The 22,718-nt window shown below is 36.7% G+C and overlaps 1 protein-coding gene across 2 annotated transcripts in view; it reads left to right on the top strand.

Moving 5' to 3' along the window:
- RNF13 (ring finger protein 13) overlaps window positions 1–22,718 on the top strand; it is a 147,163-nt gene that overhangs the window by 15,891 nt on the left and 108,554 nt on the right. For both annotated transcript variants that reach the window (XM_058551073.1, XM_058551079.1), the window contains exon 2: window positions 12,817–12,946. In XM_058551073.1, the coding sequence (XP_058407056.1) occupies window positions 12,833–12,946 (114 nt within the window). In that variant the 5' untranslated portion in view covers window positions 12,817–12,832. The remainder of the gene's footprint in view (window positions 1–12,816; window positions 12,947–22,718) is intronic.

Genomic DNA, 22,718 nt, shown 5'->3' with positions numbered 1-22,718 from the left:
CTCCTTTTAGGTCTGTTAGTTTTTGATTTATATATTTAGGTGCTTCAGTGTTGGGCACGCAAATATTTACGATAGTTGTATCATCTTGATGTATTGATCCAGTTATCATTGTATAATGACCTCTTTCTCTGTCTTTACCATTTGTAGTTTAAAGTCTACTTTGTCTGGCATAACTACCTTTGCTTTTTTTTTTGGTTACCATTTGCTTGAAATGTCTTTTTCCATCCTTTTACTCTCAGTCTATGTGTGTCTTTAAGGCTAAAGTGAGTCTCTTGTAAGCAGCATATTGTTGGATCTTGTTTTTATTATCCATTCAGCCATTCTGTGTCTTTTGATTGGAGAATTTAATCCATTTACATTTAAAGTAATTGTTGATAGGTAAGGACTTACTGTTACCATTTTGTTAACTATTTTCTGGTTGTTTGTAGATCCATTGTTTCTTATCCTGTCTTTTTTGTGTTTGATGTCTTTTCATATCAGTATGCTTTGACTTCTTTATTGTTTTTTTGTGTGTGTAATTACTACAAGATTTTCCCTTGTGGTTACCATGAGGTTTACATAAAATATCTTAGACCCTATTTTAAACTGATAACTTTAATAGAATTCGTATACTTTACACTGTTACTTCTTTCCCTCACCTTTTAGGTTATTGCTGTCACAGTTTATGTTTTTTATATTGTGTAACTAATAAAAGATTATTGTATTTATGGTTATTTTTATTGCATTCTTTTTGTTTTGCCTTTTAAACTAGAGTTGTGAGTTATGCATCACGATTACCATATTGCAGAATCTAACTGTGACTATATGTTTATCATTACCAGTGAGATTTATGCTACCTTTCTGTGTTTTTATGACATTGATCTGGTGCCCCATACTTGTCCACCATTACATAGTAGGCCAGATTTCGTGCTTAACAACCAAACTGTGTATGGGTCATGGGGCATGCTCAGCTTTTTGTTCAGAAATTATGCATAAATTGAAGGAGGAGGAGTGGGGGTGGGATAATGGGTAACAGAATTGGTTCATTTATTCAGTCAGTCTTAGTACTTACATAGAAATTGAGTCTGCTAACATAGGGAAACTGAATGATAGTGCAAGTTACTTTTTCCGTGATTGTTTTTGTTTTACTTGACAAGGTTGTCCTGAGGGTTAGATGAAAAAACATTTATGTCAGATGCTTATCAGAGTGCCCGGCACAAAGTTAAGTTCTCAGACTTAGAGACTGATTTGTCTGTAGTGATGGTGGTGACACTTATGTGAAGCACCATAAAAAAAAATTCTGGTTCAGGAGATTGATATTTTGAAGTACACTGAGCATGATATTTTTGATGACCTAGAAAACCAGAATTTTCTGCCATTTTTCCCTGAATTGTGCTTAAGATTCTGATATCCACGAAAGCAATTTCATTGTCCTTTTCTTGTTTTCTGTGTGGCTTATTGCTGGGGTTGGCAACACATGCCACTAGTGACAGTAGTGGTATTTGAAAGAATTGTGGAGTGTATTTTTGTTAGCATTTCTATTTCTCTTTTTTTTCTTTCTCTAATTTCACCCTCTATCCCATTCCTCTTTGACTTGTTGAGAAATTTATGAATAATAACTTGGTATGCCACTTGCCATTCTATGGTCAAGAATGGTGTTTTCCAAATTTGGCTTGATCATAAGGATTCACAGAGGGTGTTTTTTGAAAGTAAAATTATGGGCTTTTTGTCTGATCTCCAGGGGAGGGGCCTGGGAACATTTATTTTTTATCACAGGCCCCCAGGTGATATGTGCTATACTGGACTAAAGCACAGTTTGGAAACTTCTCTGGTGATAAGAACCACCTGGAGTGATGCTAATGATAAGAGCAATAGAGATTACCAGATCCCACCTCATGTCCACTGAATGAGAAGCTCTAACTCTGGGGTTGAATATGAGTCTAGTTTTTAATAGTTGCTTATTTGTGCACTCGCTTAGTGTGTGTGTGTGTGTGTGTGTGTGTGTGTGTGTGTGTGTGTGAGATCCTGGTATGCTCCTGCTCGCTAGCTTTTATAATATTTCCATGTAGTCAGAAAAGCAAAACTAAAAGCCTTGTTTTGAATGGTAGACTGCTTTATTTTTATTTTTTTCTTTTAAGAAATGGTTAGATATCATAGATAGAAGAGAGTACGTAAAACATCGGTGTATGATTGAAAGAATAATTATAATGCCGACTCCCATCTCACCACAGCCTAGGTCAAGGTGTAGAATATTGCTGGGATCCCAGGAGTGCCCTTTCCCTGATCACACTCCTCTTTCTTACCCTGGTGGTAACCACTATCTTGATTTTTATGATGATAATTTCTTCATTTTTCTTTATGTTTTTACCTGTTAAATGGGAATTCTTGCATAGTATCATCTGTTTTGCCTTTTAAAGAACTTCTTATGAGTAGGATCATAGTGTTTGCATTCTTTGTGACTTCTTTTATTCTTGTGGAATTCATCTATGTTGGTCATGTAGCTGTCGTTGGTTTTCATTGTTGTAGAGGATTACATTACTGTATATGCACGTACCACAATTTATTAATTCTACTTTTGTGAATAAGGCTCAATACGTAATGTTTAATTTCAAAAAGAGCAGCTCATTGCCTATGTCTGCAAAAGGACAAGGTAGGGTATATTTTGGGGCAGAACAAGACATAAGTTCTGGCGCTTAACAGTAGAAATATCCTTGATTCTATTACAGTTGCTGTTTTGAGGCAAATAGTCAAGTATTGTTTCTGTGGGGGAGAAAGTTGATTTGAGTACACACTAATCTTGGGAACAGTTTATATGAGGCCCTGAGGTTGAAAAGAATTGATATTTTGGAGAAAGCTGTTTGCTGAGCTTCTAAAATTAAAAATTTGTTCATTTTGTTTCATTTGTTGGAAAAATCAATTATAAAGCAATTGTCATGGCATTTGAAAAAATTTTGCTTTGGTTGACAATAATAGGTAAAAATCTTAGCTGAGGCTCACTTTTAGTTTGGAAGGCTTCATGTTAGAGAAATTAGGTGGGCAACCTTCTGTTTCCTTGCAAAGAACTGTTAAGTATCTTATTTTTGCTTAAAAAGTTAAGCCTTGTTGTTTTTTTCTGATGTAACACTTCTGCTCATGACAAACTCTCAACCTCTTTAAAGAAACTGTGCTTTATGGGAATTTAACTATAGTGTATGTTAGTCATTCCCAGTTGTTAGAACTTTTGGAAGTCATGATGCTTTTTAAGGAACACTATGAAGTTATTGATATATTCAGTTGTATGAATTGAGAATACTGTTTTAGAGGAAATGTTATTGTACCCTGTATGTGTAAGATACATACATGACCATGAGCACATTTGTAAGAAAAACAACCTATTAATGTGATTTGGCTATTATAAATTTTACATTAAAATAGTTAACTAGCTTTTCACTTATTTTTTCTGTTAGTGCTTGCTACAGTATGTATTCTTTTGATGTATATTGTAGTATAAGATACATTTATGGAGAAAAACAAATTGAAATTACTATCCATTAATTCTTTTTGCAAATTAGGAAAAGATTACCATTATTTTAGCATTGGAGTGTTTTGGTCCAGTTTTTGAAATGTCAGTGATGCTCAGGAATGTAGCTTGAGAACCAATGGAAAGTGAGCTTATTCAGAGGCTTTCTTATGGAGGTGGTTAGCTGCTTCATGACTCTTATTTGGCACTGAACTAGTTGATGTCAGAATGTGAGTCATCTTCAGAATTAAAAGTTATTTGGAAAGGAATTTCCTGAAAGTAATGTTGGTCTTAAACACTTACTAAATGCATCCCCAGTCATAAAATGAAGTTTTTAAATATAAGTTTGTGTAAATGAGTTGTATAGAATTGTAACAGATTTAACTATGAGGTTAGGATTCACTGTAATGTTTGAGGAAGTTTTTAAATTTTGCGATTACCAGACTAGGGTTAGATGAGTAACTGGCATCTGTGCTCTTAAGCCATACAAATAATCACGTGCGCCAGTGTTCTCAAAAACAAGGCCAAGAGAAAATCAACAAAATCAAGAGTTGGTTCTTTGAAAAGATCAACAAAACTAATAAACCTTTAGCTAAAATGACTAAGAAAAAAGGGAGAAGACTCGACTAAAATCAGACATGACAGAGGGAACATTGCGATAGATTTTACAGAAATAAAAAGAATTATGAAAGAATACTATAAACAATTTTAAGGCAAAAAATGGGATAACCTAGATGAAGTGGGCACATTCCGAGGAACCACACAACCTACCAAGTTTGAATCATGAAGAGACAGAAAATCTGAATAGACCTGAGACTGGTAGTAAGGAGATTGAATCAGGAATCAAAAACCTCCCAAAAAAGAAAAGCCCAAGACCAGATGGCTTTGCTGATGAAGTCTACCATACATTTAAAGAAGAGTTAATACCAGTCTTTCTTAAACTCTTCCAAAAAGTTGAAGAGGAGGAAACACTTCCTAGCTTATTGTATATGGCCAACATTACCCTGATATCAAAGCCAGACAAAGACACTATGAGAAAAGAAAACTACAGGCCAATATTTCTTAAGAATATTGATGCAAAAATATTCAACAAAGTACTAGCAAACCAAATTCAACAGCACCATGACCAAGTGGAACTAAGTCCTAGAATGCAAGGGTGGTTCAATGTGTGAAAAGTAATCACTGTAATACACCACATTAACAGCATCAAGGGGGGAAAACACATGACCATCTCAATTAATGCAGAAAAAACATTTGACAAAATTCAATATTCTTTCATGATAAAAAAACACCCAGCAAACTAAAAACAGAAGGAAATTACCGTATATGAAAAACTGACACTTAACATCATACTCAGTGGTGAGACTGAAAGCTTTTCTTTTAAGATCAGGTACAAGACAAGGATGCCCACTTTAATCGCTTCTATTCATCATAGTGCTGGAAGTTCTAGCTAGAGCAGTTGAGCAAGAAAAAGAAATAAAAGGCATCCAAACTGGAAAGGAAGAAGTAAAATTATTTAAAATGCCTCAGCAGACAACATGATCTTACATATATAAAACCACAGAGATTCCACAAAACCTATTAGAACTAATAAATGAATTCAGCAAAGTTGTAGGCTATATAATCAGCATGCAACAATCAGTTGCATTTCTGTAGACTAACAGTGAACAATCCCCAAAGGAAATTAATGAAACAATTCCATTACAATAGCATCAACAAGAATAAAATACTTAGGAATAAACTTACCAAGGTGGTAAAAGACTTTTATGCTGAAAACTATAAAACACTGCCAGAAGAAATTAAAGAAGACATAAATAAATGGATAGACATCCCATGTCCATTGATTTATAGGCTTAATATTGTTAAGCTGTCAATACTGTCCAAAGCCATCTATAGATTCAGTGCAATCCGTATCAAAATTCCAGTGACATTTTTTGCTGACATAGAAAAATCCACCCGTAAATTCATATGGAATCTCAAGGAATCTCAACTAGCCAAAACAATATTGACAAAGAACAAAGTTGAACATCTCATACTTCCTGATTTCAAAACCGACTACAAAGCTACAGTAATCAAAATAGTATGGTACTGGCATATATACAGACGTATACAGTGGGATAGAATAGAGAGCCCAGAAGTAAATCTTCACATATATGGTCAAATGATTTTTGACAAGGGGTGCCAAGACCATTTAATGGGGAAAGTCAATTCTTTCAACAAATAGTATTGGGATAACTGGATATCCACACACGCAAAAGAGTAAAGTTGGACCCTATCTTATACCGTATACAAAAATTAACTGAAAATGGATCAAAGATGTAAACCTAAGAGCTAATATATAAAACTCTTGAATGCAAACATAGGCAAAATCTTCATGACATTGGATTTGGCAATGATTTCTTGGATATGACATTAAAAGTACAGGCAACAAAAGAAAAAATACATGAGTTGGACTTCATTAAAATTAAAAACTTGTGCATTGAAGGGCACTATACAGAGTGAAAAGACAACCCAGGGAATGGGAGAAAATATTTTTCAATCATATATCTGATAAGGGAAATATATACAGAATATATAAAGAACTTTTACAACTAGCAACAACAAACCAATTAAAAATGGGCAAAGGACTTGAATAATCATTTCTCGAATGAAGATATATAATGGCTAATAAGCATATGAAAAGATGCTCAGCATCACTAATCATTAGGGAAATGCAAGTCCAAACCACAGTGAGATACCGCTTTACACACATTAGGATGACTTTTATCAAACAAAGAGAAAATAATCAATGTTGGTGAGGATGTGAAGAAATTGGAACCCTTGTGCATTGCTGGTGGGTATGTAAAATGATGCAGCCATTATGGAAAATGGTATGGCGATTCCTCAAAAAATTAAACATAGAAGTATCATATGATCCAACAATTCCACTTCTGGGTATATACCCAAAAGAAGGAAAGTAGAGACTCAAACAGATATTTGTACAGCGACGTTCATAGCAGCATTATTCACAATAGCCAAAAGGTCGAAGCAACTGAAGCGTCTATTGACAGATGAATGGATAAACAAAATGTGGTATATACGTATAATGGAATATTATTCAACCTTAAAAAAGAAGGAAATCCTGACATATCCTACTACATGCGTGAATCTTGAAGACGTTATGTGAAGTGAAATAAGCCAGACATAAATGGGCAAAAAGTGATTCCACTTATTTGAGATATCTAGAGTAGTCAAATTCATAGAGACAGAAAGTAAAATAGTGGTTGCCTGGGGCTAGGGGGAGAGGGGAATGAGAAATTAGTGTTTAATGGGAACAGAGTTTCACTTTGGGAAGATGAAAAAGTTCTGGAGATGGATGGTGTTGATGGTTGCACAAAAATGTGAGTGTACTTAATGTCGCTGAACTTTATACTTGAAAATTTTCGTTTAAAATGGTAAATTTTATGTTATGTATATGATACCACAACAAAATGAGCTCGAAGGACTTCTAAAAAGATCACTGAAGAGTTAAAACGATTATTTATTTGCTACATTAAAAAAACCTTTTTATTATACAAATTATCAAACATATAGAAAAGTAGAGAAATAGTATAATGAACCTCAGTGTAACCTAGATTTGACATTTATTAGTCTTTTGGTTAATTTTTTTTGGCTAGAATATTTTAAAGTAAATTACAGATATTATGACATTTCAATCCTTGGTACTTTACTAAGCATCTCCAAAAATGACTTTCTCGTATGACTATAATCTGTCATCATACCTAAGAAAATTAACAATTATTTTAAAAAAATATCTAATGTCTAGACCATATTCATGTTGTTCCTAAAGTGTATTTTTATTGTTGGTTTGCTTGAATCTTGTGTTTTGCGTTTGGATTTAATGTTTTTTATCTCTTTTAATGTACAACAGTCTCATGGCCTTCTCCTATTGCATCTCCCTACACTGTTTTGTTTATTTCATTTAATTTTATAGAAATTGGTGCAGTACCCTCAAGTAACACACCCACCTTGTTTTATAGCTTATTTTTTTCTCTTCCGTGTATTTCTTACAAACTTGAAGTTAGAGCTAAAAGCTTGTTAGAATCGAGTTAAAACAATTTTGGCAAGAATATACCTTCAGCAATATAGACTGACAAGAAGGTAGAATGAGAATTTGCCAGTCGGAAAACCCCTTGGACAGAGTCAGGAAGCTAATTTCAGATAAAATGTCTGTTAATAATTAGTAGAATTCTGTCAAATAGTAGGCAAAATTAGATATGATCAGTACTGGTGATGATAGGTACATATCCAGAAACCTGCTTGGTAGTTCTCAAGGATTTCTTGCATATTCTCTACTATATACTTCCTTTGTAGAAGTGTAATCTTCTTCTTCTATTATGCATACTCAGAGTGAATACAGATTCATGTCCTACCTTTGGGAATTATTGAGAGAGAGAGAGAAGGAAAGAGAATGAGAAAGAGAAAGGGAAAGGGAGGGAGAGGGAGGAAAAGAGGTAGATATTTGTAATTAGCCAGATTTTATTAGTTTTTTCTGTGTGTTCTCTCTTTCCAAACATGGTTCTAAAGAAGTGTCCTCAAGATGAATGTGTGCTATTTGGGGATGATAAGAGTCGCAACACTTTATTGAATTCTGTTATAGAGGCTGCAACAGTTGAATAAATTCAAGGATGAGAGGCTGATAAGAATTGTGCTGGCAAAGAAAGGCACACCACCAGTCTGCATGACCAGCCATGGTCAGGGGTTCTGGTCGACCTTCACACTCTCAATAACTGATGGGCCGGCCATAACCTGACACCAGGTGCACCAGCTTTGTAGGAAGATACAGACCAGAATATCAACATAAGATATCTCTTCATTGAGAAGAAGCCTTACACTCACCCATGTGCAGCTTTTATACTCAACAAGGGGTATACTGGATGGTAACAGACAAGATCAAGTGTGTGGTTGTGTATCACATCAGCATAGGAAGTCTCGTGTATGAAAGGAACCACTTCTTGTAACTGTCCATGAGTAGCTTCCAGGTTCCCTCAAGGGTCATGCTTGGTTTCAAGAAACACACTCCACAGGGAATCAGAGGCTCTTTTGTTTTTGTAACAAGCTTTTATAATTAACTTGCAGTCTTTCCAGTTTTAATGCTTTTCATCATTTAGGAAGTCATTTTTACATTTTTAAAATTAGGAAGTCATTTTACAAATAATGTTGCCTAGTCGTACAGTTGACAATCTGTATTTATCTCAACCCATAGTTTAAGTGCTAGAAGAAAGTATCAAAGGATTTAAGTTTGTTAACCTTTCTCTCCAGAAGACTTCTTGGGGAAGTAAAGATTTAACAACAAAAAAAACCTTTTGTGCTTTTTTGAGAATGTATTAACAACCATGGACCTTTTTCACAGAAACTGCATATATTTATATATGCATAAACTTTTGCATATAATTTCATAGGATTCATAGTTTTCCCCCAAATTTTCCTTTGAAAGTACAGGAGAGTGTATTTTAGTTTCTGGGTAACACATGAATGAAGATATACAGCTGGCAACAGCAGGGGGCATTTTTGGGAATAGTGAGTTGATCAGAGCACAGTACCTGGTAGACTACAGGGACACAGGGACATGGTAGTCTCTGTAGTTTAAGTTGAGGTTGGACAGATGCTGAAAAGTGAAAATTTTAGACCTTTTGGCTCTTCTCCACCATTTACTTCTGTTGACTAACTGCCTTCCTTTCCCTCACATTCATGTCAAAAGTTCTTTTCTTTCTTGACTTTTGTGAAATTAGTCTATTTCTCTCTTTCTTTGCTTTCTCTCCCTACCCTTAAATTTAGAAATTCTTCAGAGTTTTCTTTAGCTCTTCTCTTTTTAATTTTCACTTTTACATGAAGATCACTTTAGTTATCACCTGTTTGTTGATGGTTCCTAAATCTCTCTATGCCTTGGGTAGAACTCCTGACTTATATTTATCACTGTCTGTTTACATGTCCACCAGAATGTTCCACAAACATTCAGTGAAAAAGTTCCCAAATTGCACTCACCTCCACTACCTGTAGTTCTCCTGTATTTCCCGTCTCATCTATTGGCATCACCACCCAAACTCCTTTGCTCTCATATTCCACTGCTGTGTTAAGCCCTTGTATACATTTTTATATTTATTCCATGGAGATGTCTTTTAAATCCTAAATAATCTGCTTTTACTGATGAAACAACTTAATCATTTTGCCTCAAAATCACACTGTTAGTATGTGGCAGTGCTGAGACATAAATCTAGGTCTATCTAATCCTAGGTCTCATATTTCTTACCACAATTACAATACTACCAATCATTTCTGTGACTTTAATCTAAAAAAATTGAGTGTAACTATAAGATTTAACTACAAGAATGTTTATTGCAGAATTTATAATAGTAAAAAAAAATAAGAACAAATTAAATCTCCAACAATAGAGATTCCATTAAATCCATTATATCACATTTATGTGGAATATCGTGTGGTCATTATAGTACATGATGTTTTATATACCAGTAGTTTTCATTTTGTATAAACAGAGTCAGATATGGAAATCCAATGTATGCAACAGATTAAAAAAAAATAGTGTTTGAAAGGGGTGGAAGCCCCAAAGGGTCTCTTGAATTGCTATCTGTGCTGGATCTTGAAGGGGTGTTATCGTGCAGGGTTTGAAATTTTTAATTTTTTCAAGTATCGTTAATGAATTGGAAAATAGTCACCGTATAGTAAGTGAAAAGAATATAGTTAATAAAACAGTATGGATAGTGTATCCCCAATTTGGTTAAATATATATATTTGAATGTACACATAACTAAAAGAATGGAAAGTTACACATCAAAATACGGACCCTGGTTATTCCTTAATTTGGTGATTATGAGTGATTTTAATTTTTCCCACATTTTCTACAGTGAACAAGAATTAGTTTTGTAAATAGAGACTATAAAAACTCCAGAATATGTTATTTTAAAAGCAATGAAAGGAAAAAGAAAGTATAACCAAACCCACTGCATATTCTTAAATACACATATACACGTAAAAAAAGGAAATAATCCCGTGGCTGCTGTGCCATGAGCATTGGTTTGAAGCCCTTGAGTACCTGTGTAAGCATAGGGCCATTACTCTACCTTTTGAACATCAACGTTGCATATTGATGCTATTTTCACTTGGGCTTTAGAGTGTGGATTTGGAGGCAGACTGCCTGGGTTTGAATCCTGGCTCTGGTATTATTCATTGTTTGACCTTGGGCAAGTTACTTAATGGTGCCTACGTTTCCCCCATCTGTGAAATGATACCTATCTTGTGGGAGGTTGTTAGGATTAGATGAGTTTAACTCAACAACATGCTTAGAGCATTGCCTGGCACTTAGTCAGTGATCGATAATAGTTGTGGCTATTATTATTATTACTGTCCTTAGAGTTATTTTCCCTCTAAACTCTTCCCACTCCCTCCCCTAAAGTCGGCTGGAAATTCCAGAACTTTACTAGGGAAATCATAGTTCTTATTCAGATTAAGTTTCCTAGACAGGTCAGTGGTCAACATACTGCATGTTTATTCTTCCTTGCAAAGTTTAGTAGCAAGTATACATTATTTTATAAGGATTTATATGTTTTTATGGTATGATTTCTGGCCAGAAATTGTCTAATGTGGTTGTGCTGGAGGTCCCCAAGACCACCCCCAGATTCAGTGATTCACTAGGAGAACTTACAGGGCTCAGCATATGGTTATGTTCATGACTGTGATTGATTGCAGTGAAAGGATACAAAGCAAAATCAGCAAAGGGAAAGGCGCATGGTGTGAAGTCCAGAGGAACCCAGGTGTAAGCTTTTACCAGTCCTCTCCCAATGGGTCACACAGGACATGCTTAATTCCTCAGCAGTGAGTTATGACAACACGTGTGAAATATCTACCAGGGAAGCTCGGTAGAGATTCAGTGCCTAGGGCTTATACTGGGGCTGTTCATGTAGGCACCCTCTGCCTAGCATGTACCAAAATTTCAGACTCCTGGAAAAAAAGTAGATGTTCAACGTAAACCACATTGTTTGCAGAGTTTAGGCACGATGAGCTGTTCTTATCAGGGAATGATGGGAGCCCTTCTGAAATCTAAGTTCCCAGATACCACTGAGGGGCTAACACTGCAAGCAGGACCTTTCTAAGGATAGCAGTCTCAGGCTTGCTATGTTAAAACTCTTTTCTGCACAAAAGTATATTATACAATATTTTTTAACTAGGAAACTAATATCAACAAATCTATACATTTTTAAAACAGCTTTATTGAGATATAATTCACATACCATAAATTTACCCATTTAAAGTGAACAGTGCAGTGATTTTTAGTGTATTTATAGAGTTGTGCAACCATCACTACAATCTAAATTGAGGACATATTGATCATTCTGGAAAGAAACCCCATACCCCTTGGCAGTCATTCTCCATTCCTATGTGTCCCTCTCTCCTTCGTTGACTCCTACCTCCAGCCCCAGGCAACCACTAATCTACTTGCTGTCTCTGTGGAGCAAATCTATACATTTAACCTGTTTTCACCTTTATTTCATCTCTGATATTAATGGCTATATAAGATGTCAGTTCAAAAATTATTCAGAGATGTTTCTCTTTCGGTGTGTGTCAGAGTCAGAGTTTGCGTCTGTATAGTAGTCTCCAAATGCAGAGCCTTACCAACTTTGATACTTACTTGTTTTATTATTTAGTCCTTTCATGGTATCTTTTTGTTGTAAGATAAATAGGGACTCCTGTAGAGAACTGGCTGAGGTTGGGAAAGGTTACTGCATTATTGCCATTAAGACGTAGAGAGGGAAAAAAGTATATATTGTTAGGAGGGACAGGGAAGAAAGTATTAGTTTATAATAGTGGCTATTTTTTTTTCATTCTCTAATGTGGGTACAATATGCAAGAATAAATAAAAAGTAAATTTACATGTGAATTTATAAATTATATTTAAAGAGTTATGAAAATTCTTTAAAATAGTAAAAAAATTTAAAGCAAAGGTGCTTGTGTATTTTTTAATCATTATTTTGATTGATATCTACTTTCCCCCGTAGTTGAGTTAGTAGACAAGCTGTACTGTAAACCGAGAACTGTGGGAGAATGGTTGTTTTGTGGTTAAAACACAGAACTTAGTAACCATGAGTTATATAGGTATTGATGGAGCTTGGGTGTTTACCTAAATGTTCAAATCTGTGTAAATTCTTAGGCTTTTGAAATATAATGTTTGTACATGTTTATAATTGAAAGAGAGATTTTTGGACATCAGGAATTAATATATGAAATGACTTATTTTCAGGGACAAAGCACCAGAGCTTATTGTTACTTACTTGTTTATCTTCCAGGTGATTTTACGGCGAGATGCTGCTCTCCATAGGGATGCTCATGCTGTCGGCTACCCAAGTCTATACCATCTTGACTGTCCAGCTCTTTGCATTCTTAAACCTACTGCCTGTAGAAGCGGACATTTTAGCAGTAAGTACAGTAAAATTTATTCATGTCTAAAGACATCCCTTAAAGAAAAGCTTTACGAGTCCCAAATGATGGAATCTTATAAGGTGTTTACCTACAAACATACAGGCACATACACATAGTTGTTACTTGAAAGTGGGGGACCTTACTCATCTTTTTATTGCTTAATATCTAATGAGATCTCGTGTGCGCTAAGTACCTGATAAATGTTGTTGCTCTTGAGAGTGTGTGTGCACTCTCAAGAGGGCTCATGCACTCATATATCTATATGCTGTGTATTTATGTAGAATCTCACTGTTTTTGGTAATTAGTATATCTGTAATGACTTTGATAATGATATTTTTTTACTTGATGTTTTAATAGTTTATAACATTGTGAAATTTTGGGTTGTACATTTTTGTTTGTCCATCACCGTATATATGTCTTCCTTCACCCCTTGTGCCCACTCCTCACCCCCACTGCCCCTGGTAACCACAATACAGTTTTCTCTGTCCATGTGTTGGTTTATATTCCACATATGAGTGAGATCATACAGTGTTTGTCTTTCTCTTTCTGGCTTATTGCACTTAACATAATACCCTCCAAGTCCGTCCATGTTGTTGTGAATGGGACGATTTTGTCTTTCTTTATGGCTGAGTAGTATTCCATTGTATATATATACCACATCTTCTTGATCCAGTCATCAGTCGAGGGATGCTTAGGTTGCTTCCACTTCTTGGCTATAGTGAATAATGCTGCAATGAACATAGGGGTGCATAGGCCTCTTTGGATTGTTGATTTCAGGTTCATTGGATAGATTCCCAGTATTGGGATGGCTGGGTCATAGGGTATCTCTATTTTTAATTCTTTGAGGAATCTCCATACCGTTTTCCATAGAGGCTGCACAGTTTGCATTGCCACCAGCTGTGTATGAGGGTTCCTGTTTCTGCACATCCTCTCCAACACATTTGTTGTTTTTTGCCTTAGTGATTATAGCCATTCTAATGGGCGTGAGGTGATAATCTTAGTGTTGTTTTGATTTGCATTTCCCTGATGATTAGTGATGTTGAACATCTTTTCATGTGCCTTTTGGCCATCTGTATATCTTCTTTGGAGAAGTGTCTGTTCATTTCCTCTGTCCATTTTTTTACCGGGTTGTTTGTTTTTTTTGTTGTTCAGTTGTGTGAGTTCTTTATATATTATGGAGATTAACCCCCTGTCAGATATGTGTTTTGCAAATATTTTCTCCCAGCTGGTGGGCTGTCTGTTCATCTTGATTCTGGGTACGTTTGTTTTATAGAAGCTCTTTAATCTGATAAAGTCCCACTTGCTTATTTTTTCTTTAGTTTCCCTAATCTGGGTAAGCATGTCATCCAGAAAGATTCCTTTATGACCAATGTCAAATAGTGTGTTGCCTGTATTTTCTTCTATGAGTTTTATAGTTTCAGGTCTCACCTTCAGGTCTTTGATCCATTTTGAGTTAATTTTTGTGAATGGCGATAGCAGATGGTCCACTTTCCTTCTTTTACATGTGGCTGTCCAGTTTTCCCAACACCATTTATTGAAGAGACTTTCCTTTCTCCATTGTATGTTGTTAGCTCCTTTGTCGAAAATTAGCTGTCCGTATATGTGTGGTTTTATTTCTGGGCTTTCAATTCAGTTCCATTGTTCTGTGTGTCTGTTTTTGTACCAGTACCATGCTGTTTTGATTACTATTGCTTTATAGCATGTTTTGAAGTCAGGGATTGTGATGCCTCCTGCTTTGTTCTTTTTTCTTAGGATTGCTTTAGCTATTCAGAGTCTTTTGTTGCCCCATATGAATTTTAGTATTCTTTTTTCTATTTCCGTGAAAAATGTCATTGGGATTCTCATTGGAATTGCATTGAATTTGTAGATTGCTTTAGGTAATATAGACATTTTAACTATGTTTATTCTTCCAATCCATGTGCATGAGATGTCTTCCCATTTCTTTATGTCCCCATCGGTTTCTTTCAATAATGTCTTGTAGTTTTCATTGTATAGCTCTTTCACCTCCTTGGTAAGATTTATTCCTAGCTATTTTATTCTTTTTGATGCAGTTGTAAATGGTATTATCTTTTTGAGCTCTCTTTCTGTTAGTTCGTTATTAGCATACAGAAATGCAACTGATTTTTGTAGATTGATTTTGTACCCTGCGACTTTGCTGTAGTTGTTGATTATTTCTACTGGTTTTCCAATGGATTCTTGAGGGTTTTGTATATATAAAATCATGTCATCTGCAAATAGTGAGAGTTTCACTTCTTCGTTGCCTATTTCGATTCCTTTTATTCCTTTTTCTTGCCTAATTGCTCTGGCCAAAACCTTCAGTACTGTGTTGAACAGGAGTGGTGAGAGTGGGCAGCCCTGCCTCATTCCTGTTCTCAGAGGAATGGCTTTCAGTCTTTCCCCGTTGAGTATGATGTTGGCTGTGGGTTTGTCATAAATAGCCTTTATTATGTTGAGGTACTTTCCTTCTATACCCATTTTGTTGAGGGTTTTTTATCATAAATGGATATTGTATCTTGTCAAATGCCTTCTCTGTGTCTATTGAGATGACCATGTGGTTTTTATTCTCTGTTTTGTTGATGTGGTGTATCACGTTGATTGATTTGCGGATGTTGAACCATCCCTGCATCCCTGGTATAAATCCCAGTTGATCATGGTGTATGATCTTTTTAATGCATTGCTGTATTCGGTTTGCCAATATTTTGTTGAGGAATTTTGCATCTGTGTTCATCAGCGATATTGGCCTGTAATTTTCCTTCTTTCTATTGTCTTTGTCTGGCTTTGATATCAGGGTGATGTTGGCTTTGTAGAATGATTTAGGAAGTGTTCCATCTTCCTCTATTTTTTGGAATAGTTTGAGAGGGATGGGTATTAAATCTTCTTTGAATGTTTGGTAAAATTCACCGGAGAAGCCATCTGGTCCTGGACTTTTATTTTTTGGGAGGTTTTTGATTACTATTTCAGTCTCTTTATTTGTGATTGGTCTATTCAGATTCTCCATTTCTTCTTGGTTCAGTTTTGGGAGGTTGTATGAGTCTAAGAATGTATCCATTTATTCTAGATTGTCCAAATTGTTGGTGTATAATTTCTCATAGTATTCTCTGATAATCTTTTGTATTTCCATGGTATCCCTTGTAATTTCTCCTCTTTCGTTTCTAATTTTATTTACTTGAGCCTTTTCTCTTTTTTACTTAGTAAGTCTGGCTAAGGGTTTGTCAATTTTGTTTATCTTCTCAAAGAACCAACTCTTTGTTTCATTAATCCTTTCTACTGCTTTTTGGTCTCAATTTCATTTATTTCTGTTCTGATTTTTATTATTTCTCACCTTCTGCTGACTTTGGGCTTCGTTTGTTCTTCTTTTTCTAGTTCTGTTAGGTGTAATTTAAGGTTGCTTATTTGGGTTTTTTCTTGTTTGTTAAGGTGGGCTGTATTGCTATGAGTTTCCCTCTCAAGACCGCCTTTGCTGCATCCCATATGGTTTGGTATGGCATATTTTCATTTTTGTTTGTTTCCAGATAGTTTTTGATTTCTCCTTTAATTTTGTCAATGATCCATTGGTTGTTCAGTAGCATGTTGTTTAATCTCCACATTTTTGTCACTTTCCCAGTTTTTTTTTTTGTGGTTGATTTCCAGTGTCATAGCATTATGGTCTGAAAAGATGCTTGTTATGATTTCAGTCTTAAATTTATTGAGGCTTGCTTTGTTTCCCAGTATATGGTCTATCCTTGAGAATGTTCCATGCATGCCTGAGAAGTGTGTAGTCAGCTGTTTTTGAATGGAGTGCTCTGTATATGTCTACTAGTTCCATCTTGTCCAGTTTTTGATTTAAGTCCACTATTTCTTTATTGACTTTTTGTCTGGATGATCTATCCATTGATGTAAGTGGGGTATTAAGATCCCCTACTATTATTGTGTTGTTGTTAATGTCTCCTTTTAGGTTTGTTAATAGTTGCTTTATGTACATTGGTGCTCCTGTGTTGGGTGCATATATATTTATAAGTGATATGTCTTCTTGGTGGAGTGTCCCTTTTATCATTGTGTATTTCCCTTCTTTGTCTCTCTTAACCTGTTTTATCTTGAAGTCTACTTTGTCTGATATGAATATAGCAACACCTGCTTTCTTTTGTTTGCCATTAGTTGTGAGTATTGTCTTCCATCCTTTCACTCTGAGCCTGTGCTTGTCTTTAGAGCTGAGATGTGTTTCCTGGAGGCAGCATATTGTTGGGTCTTGCTTTTTAATCCATCCTGCCACTCTGTATCTTTTGATTGGAGAGTTCAATCCATTTACATTTAGGTTAAGAGGGCTTAATGTTGCTGTTTTGTCACTTATTTTCTGGTTCTTTTGCATTTCCTTTGTTTCTTGTCCCTTTTGTTTCGGACTGCCAATTCAGTTTGGTTGTTCTGTCTCATGACTCTTCTAGTTTTCTCTTTATCATATGTGATTTTGTTTTGATTATTTGTTTAGTGGTTACCTTGAGGTTTGTATAAAAAATCTTGTGTATGAGATAGTCCATTATCTGATGGCCTCTTATTTTCTTATACTAAGTCAATTCAATGACTTTCCTCTTCCCCTTCTAAGTCGTTCTTGTTATACCTTATTCTATCTTGTGTTGTGGATGTGTGTTTACAGTGGTGAGGTTATATTTATTTTTGGTGAATTCCTTCCTTTGATCTTTGATTTTGGTATTTAAGTGGTTGCTAACCTATTCCGGTAAAGATCTGCTATTTTTCTGATTTTGTCTACCTATTTTTCTCCTTGCTCCAAGCTTTGTATTCCCTTTCTTTTCTTTTTTTCAGGCCTGAGGCCCTTCTTGAGTATTTCTTGTAGTGGGGGTCTCGTGGCCATGAACTCCCTTAGCTTTTGTTTAGATGGGAAAGTTACTATTTCTCCATTATGTTTGAAAGATATTTTCGCTGGCTAGAGTATTCTTGGCTGAAAGTTTTTGTCTTTCAGTATTTTGAATATGTCATTCCAGTCTCTCCTATCCTGTAAAGTTTCTGTTGAGAAATCCGCTAAGAGCCTGATGGGAGTTCTTTTGTACATTATTTTTTGTTTTTGTCTGGCTGCCCTTAATATTTTTTCTTTGTTGTTGACTTTGGCCAGCCTTACCACTAGATGTCGTGGAGTGGGCCTTTGCCTGTTGACGTATTTAGGTGACCTGTTGGCTTCACTTACTGGTATTTCATGCTCCTTCTCCAGATTTGGGAAGTTCTCAGCTATTATTTCCTTGAATAGGCTCTCTGTTCTTCTTTCCCTCTCTTCTCCCTCAGGAATACCTATAATTTTTATGTTACATTTCCTAATAGAGTCAGATATTTCTTGGAGTCTTTCTTCATTTCTTTTTAGTTTTAGTTCTCTCTCCTCTTCCATGTGGAGCATATCTGTGTTCCTATCCTCCATAATGCTAATTCTTTCCTCCATATTGTCAGCTCTGTTCTTTCAAGATTCCAGATTCTCCTTTGTCTCCTCCATTGTGTTCTTCATCTCCATCAGTACTGATTGGTTTTTCTTTATGATTTCAATCTCTTTTGTGAAGAAACTCCTAATTTCATTGAATTGTTTGTCTGTGTTTTCTCGTATTTCGTTGAGATTTTTTATGATAGCTATTTTGAAATCTCTGTCATTTAGGTTATGGATTTCTGTGTCTTCAGGGTTGGTTTCTGGGTGCTTGTCATTTTCCTTCTGGTCTGGTGATTTCATGTACCTTTGCATTGTGGTTCCTGTATTGGCTTTGTTTTTCCTCATCCTAGAAATATCTGGTTGCAATTTCCACCCGCTGCCACTGTGTGGGGGTTAAGGGCTGTGTAATTTGAGCCCCCTGTGCTCTGCCCCAGCTGTTCACTGCGATCTGCCAGCCGCTTGGTCTGGTCTGGTCAGCTGAGCTGCAGTGTCCAGCTTGCAGGGAGGTGAAGGGCTCTCTCTTTTGCCTGCTGGGTCCCTGGCGTGGGGGGCTTCTCGCTCGCCCCTCGTTATCCACTCTCCTGGGGTACTCGGATGTTGATGGCACCCCTGCAGCAGTCCTGAGTCCCCTGTGTGGGAATTTCCCACTGGCTGAGAGAGCCCGAAGAGCTACGGTTTCCTGCAGAGGGCCGCCCCTCCCCGCTCTCTGGGAGCCACATGGACCAGGGTCACTGATCTGATGGGGAGGGAGAGGAGTTCTCCTTACCTCTCCCCATTTCCTCCGTGGGCCCAGCACGTTCTACTCTCAGATGTGCGGCAGTGTGCATCTTTCCGATCTTGCTTTTCGCTGTCTATGAGTCTGCTGTTGGTCTGTGACTGTTCCTTTTGTTGTATCTTATCGGGGGAAGAGTTTACAGGAAAGCTTCCTCCGCCATGACGCTGATGTCACTCCATAATGATATTCTTAAAAATTATGTAAGATGTCCATAGAAAATTTCAACCTAAGATTAACATTAATGAGTCAGAAGAGAAGCACAGTGGTGGATTGTATATCTTTGATGGTGGGTAGAAAAGTTTTTAGAGAAGATGATTGCTTCTCAAAACCTTACGTGTCCTTTCTAGGCTGCTGTCTTACTCTCCTCTAAACTGGGAAGTGTATATATTTCCTATTTCTCATTTCTGTGAGGCTAGGAAAAGAAGAATTAAGTCTGTGTGTATATGTGTATGCATGCACAGCTATACTCTAGGTACTATGTAAGGATTTATTGTTTTTACTTTCTGGGTGCAAGTGATTTGCTTAATAACATTAGGTGAGAAATAGAAGAGCCAGAATTGTTGCTGACCACAGCTTGCTATGGTCCTCCACCCTGTTTTTGCTTGCTGTAGCACTTATGGAAAGGTCTAGGATCATTGTAGAACTTGGGAGAGCTGGGCTGGTTTCTATACCATAGCTTTTGAAGGTGTAGCATGCTAATCCCTGTGAGAGTTCTCACTTTCTGTCGTCCTCTTTAGTGGGGAACTGGTTGATTGGATTTTTTCTAGAATAGTCTGGATCTTTTTTAGATGGAGTGGAAGTAGAACCTTTAAGGACTAAGCGTCCATTGCTATTCAACTCTCTCCTCTAAATTGGTCCCCAAAGTCCTTGGAATATTCTTGGGATGACTTCTGAAATGAGGTAGAGGATTTATGGATTGATCAAGGACTAAAGTTCTCATTGTCTCCATTTTCTCCTTTGATTTCTTGCATTCTCACATGCTCTCTCTTTTTTTCCTCTGTTGTTTCTAACATCTGCCAATCTTTGTCTTCTTTCTTTCTTTTTTTACCTGAAGTGGATTGTTATTCTGTAGTTCAGCTATGTGATGGGTTAGATGATTTTCAGTGGACTGCTCTGGGTACTTAACCAGCTGTGTGATCTTAATTGAATTACTTAGCCACTATAAGTGCCTCTGTTTCTTTATTTGTAAGCTGGAGTGTTATAGTGATGATTAAATAAGGTAAACTTATTAGGACAGTGTCTGATACAAAGTAAATGTTTTGTTTGTCTTTTTTTTTGGTTAGGAAGATTGGCCCTGAGCTAACATCTGTTGCCAATCTTCCTCTTTTTGCTTGAGGAAGATTGTCCCTGAGCTAACATCCATGCCAGTCTTCCTCTGTTTTATATGTGGGACACCTCCACAGCATGGCTTGATGAATGATGTGTAGGTTGCGCCCAGGATCCGAACCTGTGAACCCTGTGCCACCGAAGCGGAATGTGTAAAGTTAACTACTGTGCCACTGGGCTGGCCCCAAATGTTTTGTTTATCTTTTTTATCTTCATTATAATCATCATTCTCATCATTCTGCACTCACTCCCTTGAGCAGTGTATGAGACTGCCCAAGGTGTATTTTTTAACATTGAGACAGACAAAATATTAGGTATAGAACAGTCAGTCCTTGCCAGGAGTATTCCCTGTGCTTTGGGCAGGGAAGTGTGGAATGCCTGTTGGTGTCATCTAGTGAAGGAACCGTCAGCATGGGAGCTGCTTAAATCTGGTCTTTAGGCTGACATTAAAGGATAGAAGGCTGACGTGAATGCAGAGGTAGGTGGAAGGGAGTGGGTTTTGAAGGCACGTAACTGGTACAAAGGGGACTAAACTCTGAGCAGAGGAGCTGGCTGTGGTGACACAGTCATTCAGAGGAGGTGAATCAAGAGGTAGAAAATAGTAGCTCTTCCTTTTAATTCAATAAGAGCATCCCTGAAATTTGTAGTAATAGAGATTTATATCAGTTGGACATCAGCTTGATTCCAGTTCCATTTTGGACAGGTATTAGGACACTGCTTTTGAAAAGATAAAATCAGTTTTAGTCATGCTATTTATATGCCAGATGATTTTATTTTTGGAGGTTGAATTCTCTCACTTGACTGTTAATTCTCTGACAACATCATTTGTTCAGCTAGTTGGTGAGTTCTGAGAGGCTGTGGAGATGCTGCTAGAGTGTGTTGCTGACTAGTCAGTAAGCCCCCTAGATCATGAGCCCCTGGAAGGGAGGCAGGACTGTGTCTAACTAAACTTGATGTTTCTGGTCCCTAGTGCGAGTTACAGAGTAGGAATTCAGTAAATGTTTGAATTGATTAATAGCTTTTCCTCGGAGATTTAGTTCTTTCATATTTTCTTTTAATAGCATTTATTCCTTGGTACTGTAGATGATTGTTATTTCTGTTAGTAATTCAGTCTCTTTTCGTCTGTTATCTCATCGTTGCTCTTTCCTTTGACCCAGAAGGAAATGTGAAGTTATCCACTGTGTAGGTTTACGTCAGAAACGTGGAGCTTTAGAATTGGCAGGGACTTTACACTTCAGAGATACCAGATCACTGTTGAATGTTCTGAGCTTCATAGGCTACAAGTGGCTCATTAACTTTGAGCTGTGCCGTGATCTTATTCAGAAGTGGTATTTATCTTATGTAGTTTCAGAGAGAGTCAAACAACCCAATTTTGGTTTACTCCCAAACTGCCCTTTGATTCTAATGTAGGGATTTGTCAGAGAGAGTCCGTTGCTTGGTAGGTGGCTGTGAAGGTCGGTAGGCAGAGTAGGAGAGAAGCACCCAGTGGTTGGTGTGTGCGTGGATTGGATTATATAGCGTGGTAGCTAAGAGCTCCAGCAATGGATTTACAATCTGAGTTGAATCTGATTCTACCACTCTATAGTTGCATGACCTTGGGCAAATTATTTAACATCTCTTAAGTCTCAATTTACTTACTATGGAAATGAGACAATATGAGAGACAGTGTAGGGCAATGGATTAAGAGCCAGGGCTCTGAGGCCTGGCTGCCTGGATTAGAGTCTGGTTCCTCTAATTTACTGCAGCAAGTTGTTTTCATCATTCTGTGGTCAGTCTGTAAAATGAGGATGATGATAAGAGGGGCCAACTTTATAGGTTGTTGTAAGGATTAAATAAGTAAATACCTGTCAAGTGTTTAGCATGATGTCATAAATGCTCAATAATTGCTAGCTCTTTGTTACTTTCTAAATTAAATTAAACCTTCTGTTAAGGCTGCTGTCAAAGGGAACTGGTTAAGGAAAAGACCTTTTCAAAATAAGTGGATTAAAACTGTTACCTGGTAGTTACTGAGGATGGGATTCCAGAGAGTCTACTTCAAAAGTTTCAACAGGGAGCATGCTTTAATTTCGTGAGCAGCAGCCTCTCCTCCAATACTAAAAATGTAAAGCACTTTTGTGCTAAAGATGTTTCTGTTTGTCTTGTTCATCATAGGAACATTTTTTTGTTTTTAAACAATGTGGTTGTAAGAGGCAGTGTGAGACAATTCTTATTTTGCTGTTGAGGAAAAACAGAGCAATTTCAAAATGGGTCTCACTCAATAACGAAACTTA

The sequence above is a fragment of the Diceros bicornis genome, chromosome 2 (genome assembly GCF_020826845.1).
Source record: "Diceros bicornis minor isolate mBicDic1 chromosome 2, mDicBic1.mat.cur, whole genome shotgun sequence".
NCBI lineage: Eukaryota > Metazoa > Chordata > Mammalia > Perissodactyla > Rhinocerotidae > Diceros > Diceros bicornis.
The sequence above is the reverse complement of the archived record's forward strand: the minus strand, read 5'-3'. Positions and strand labels throughout refer to the sequence as shown.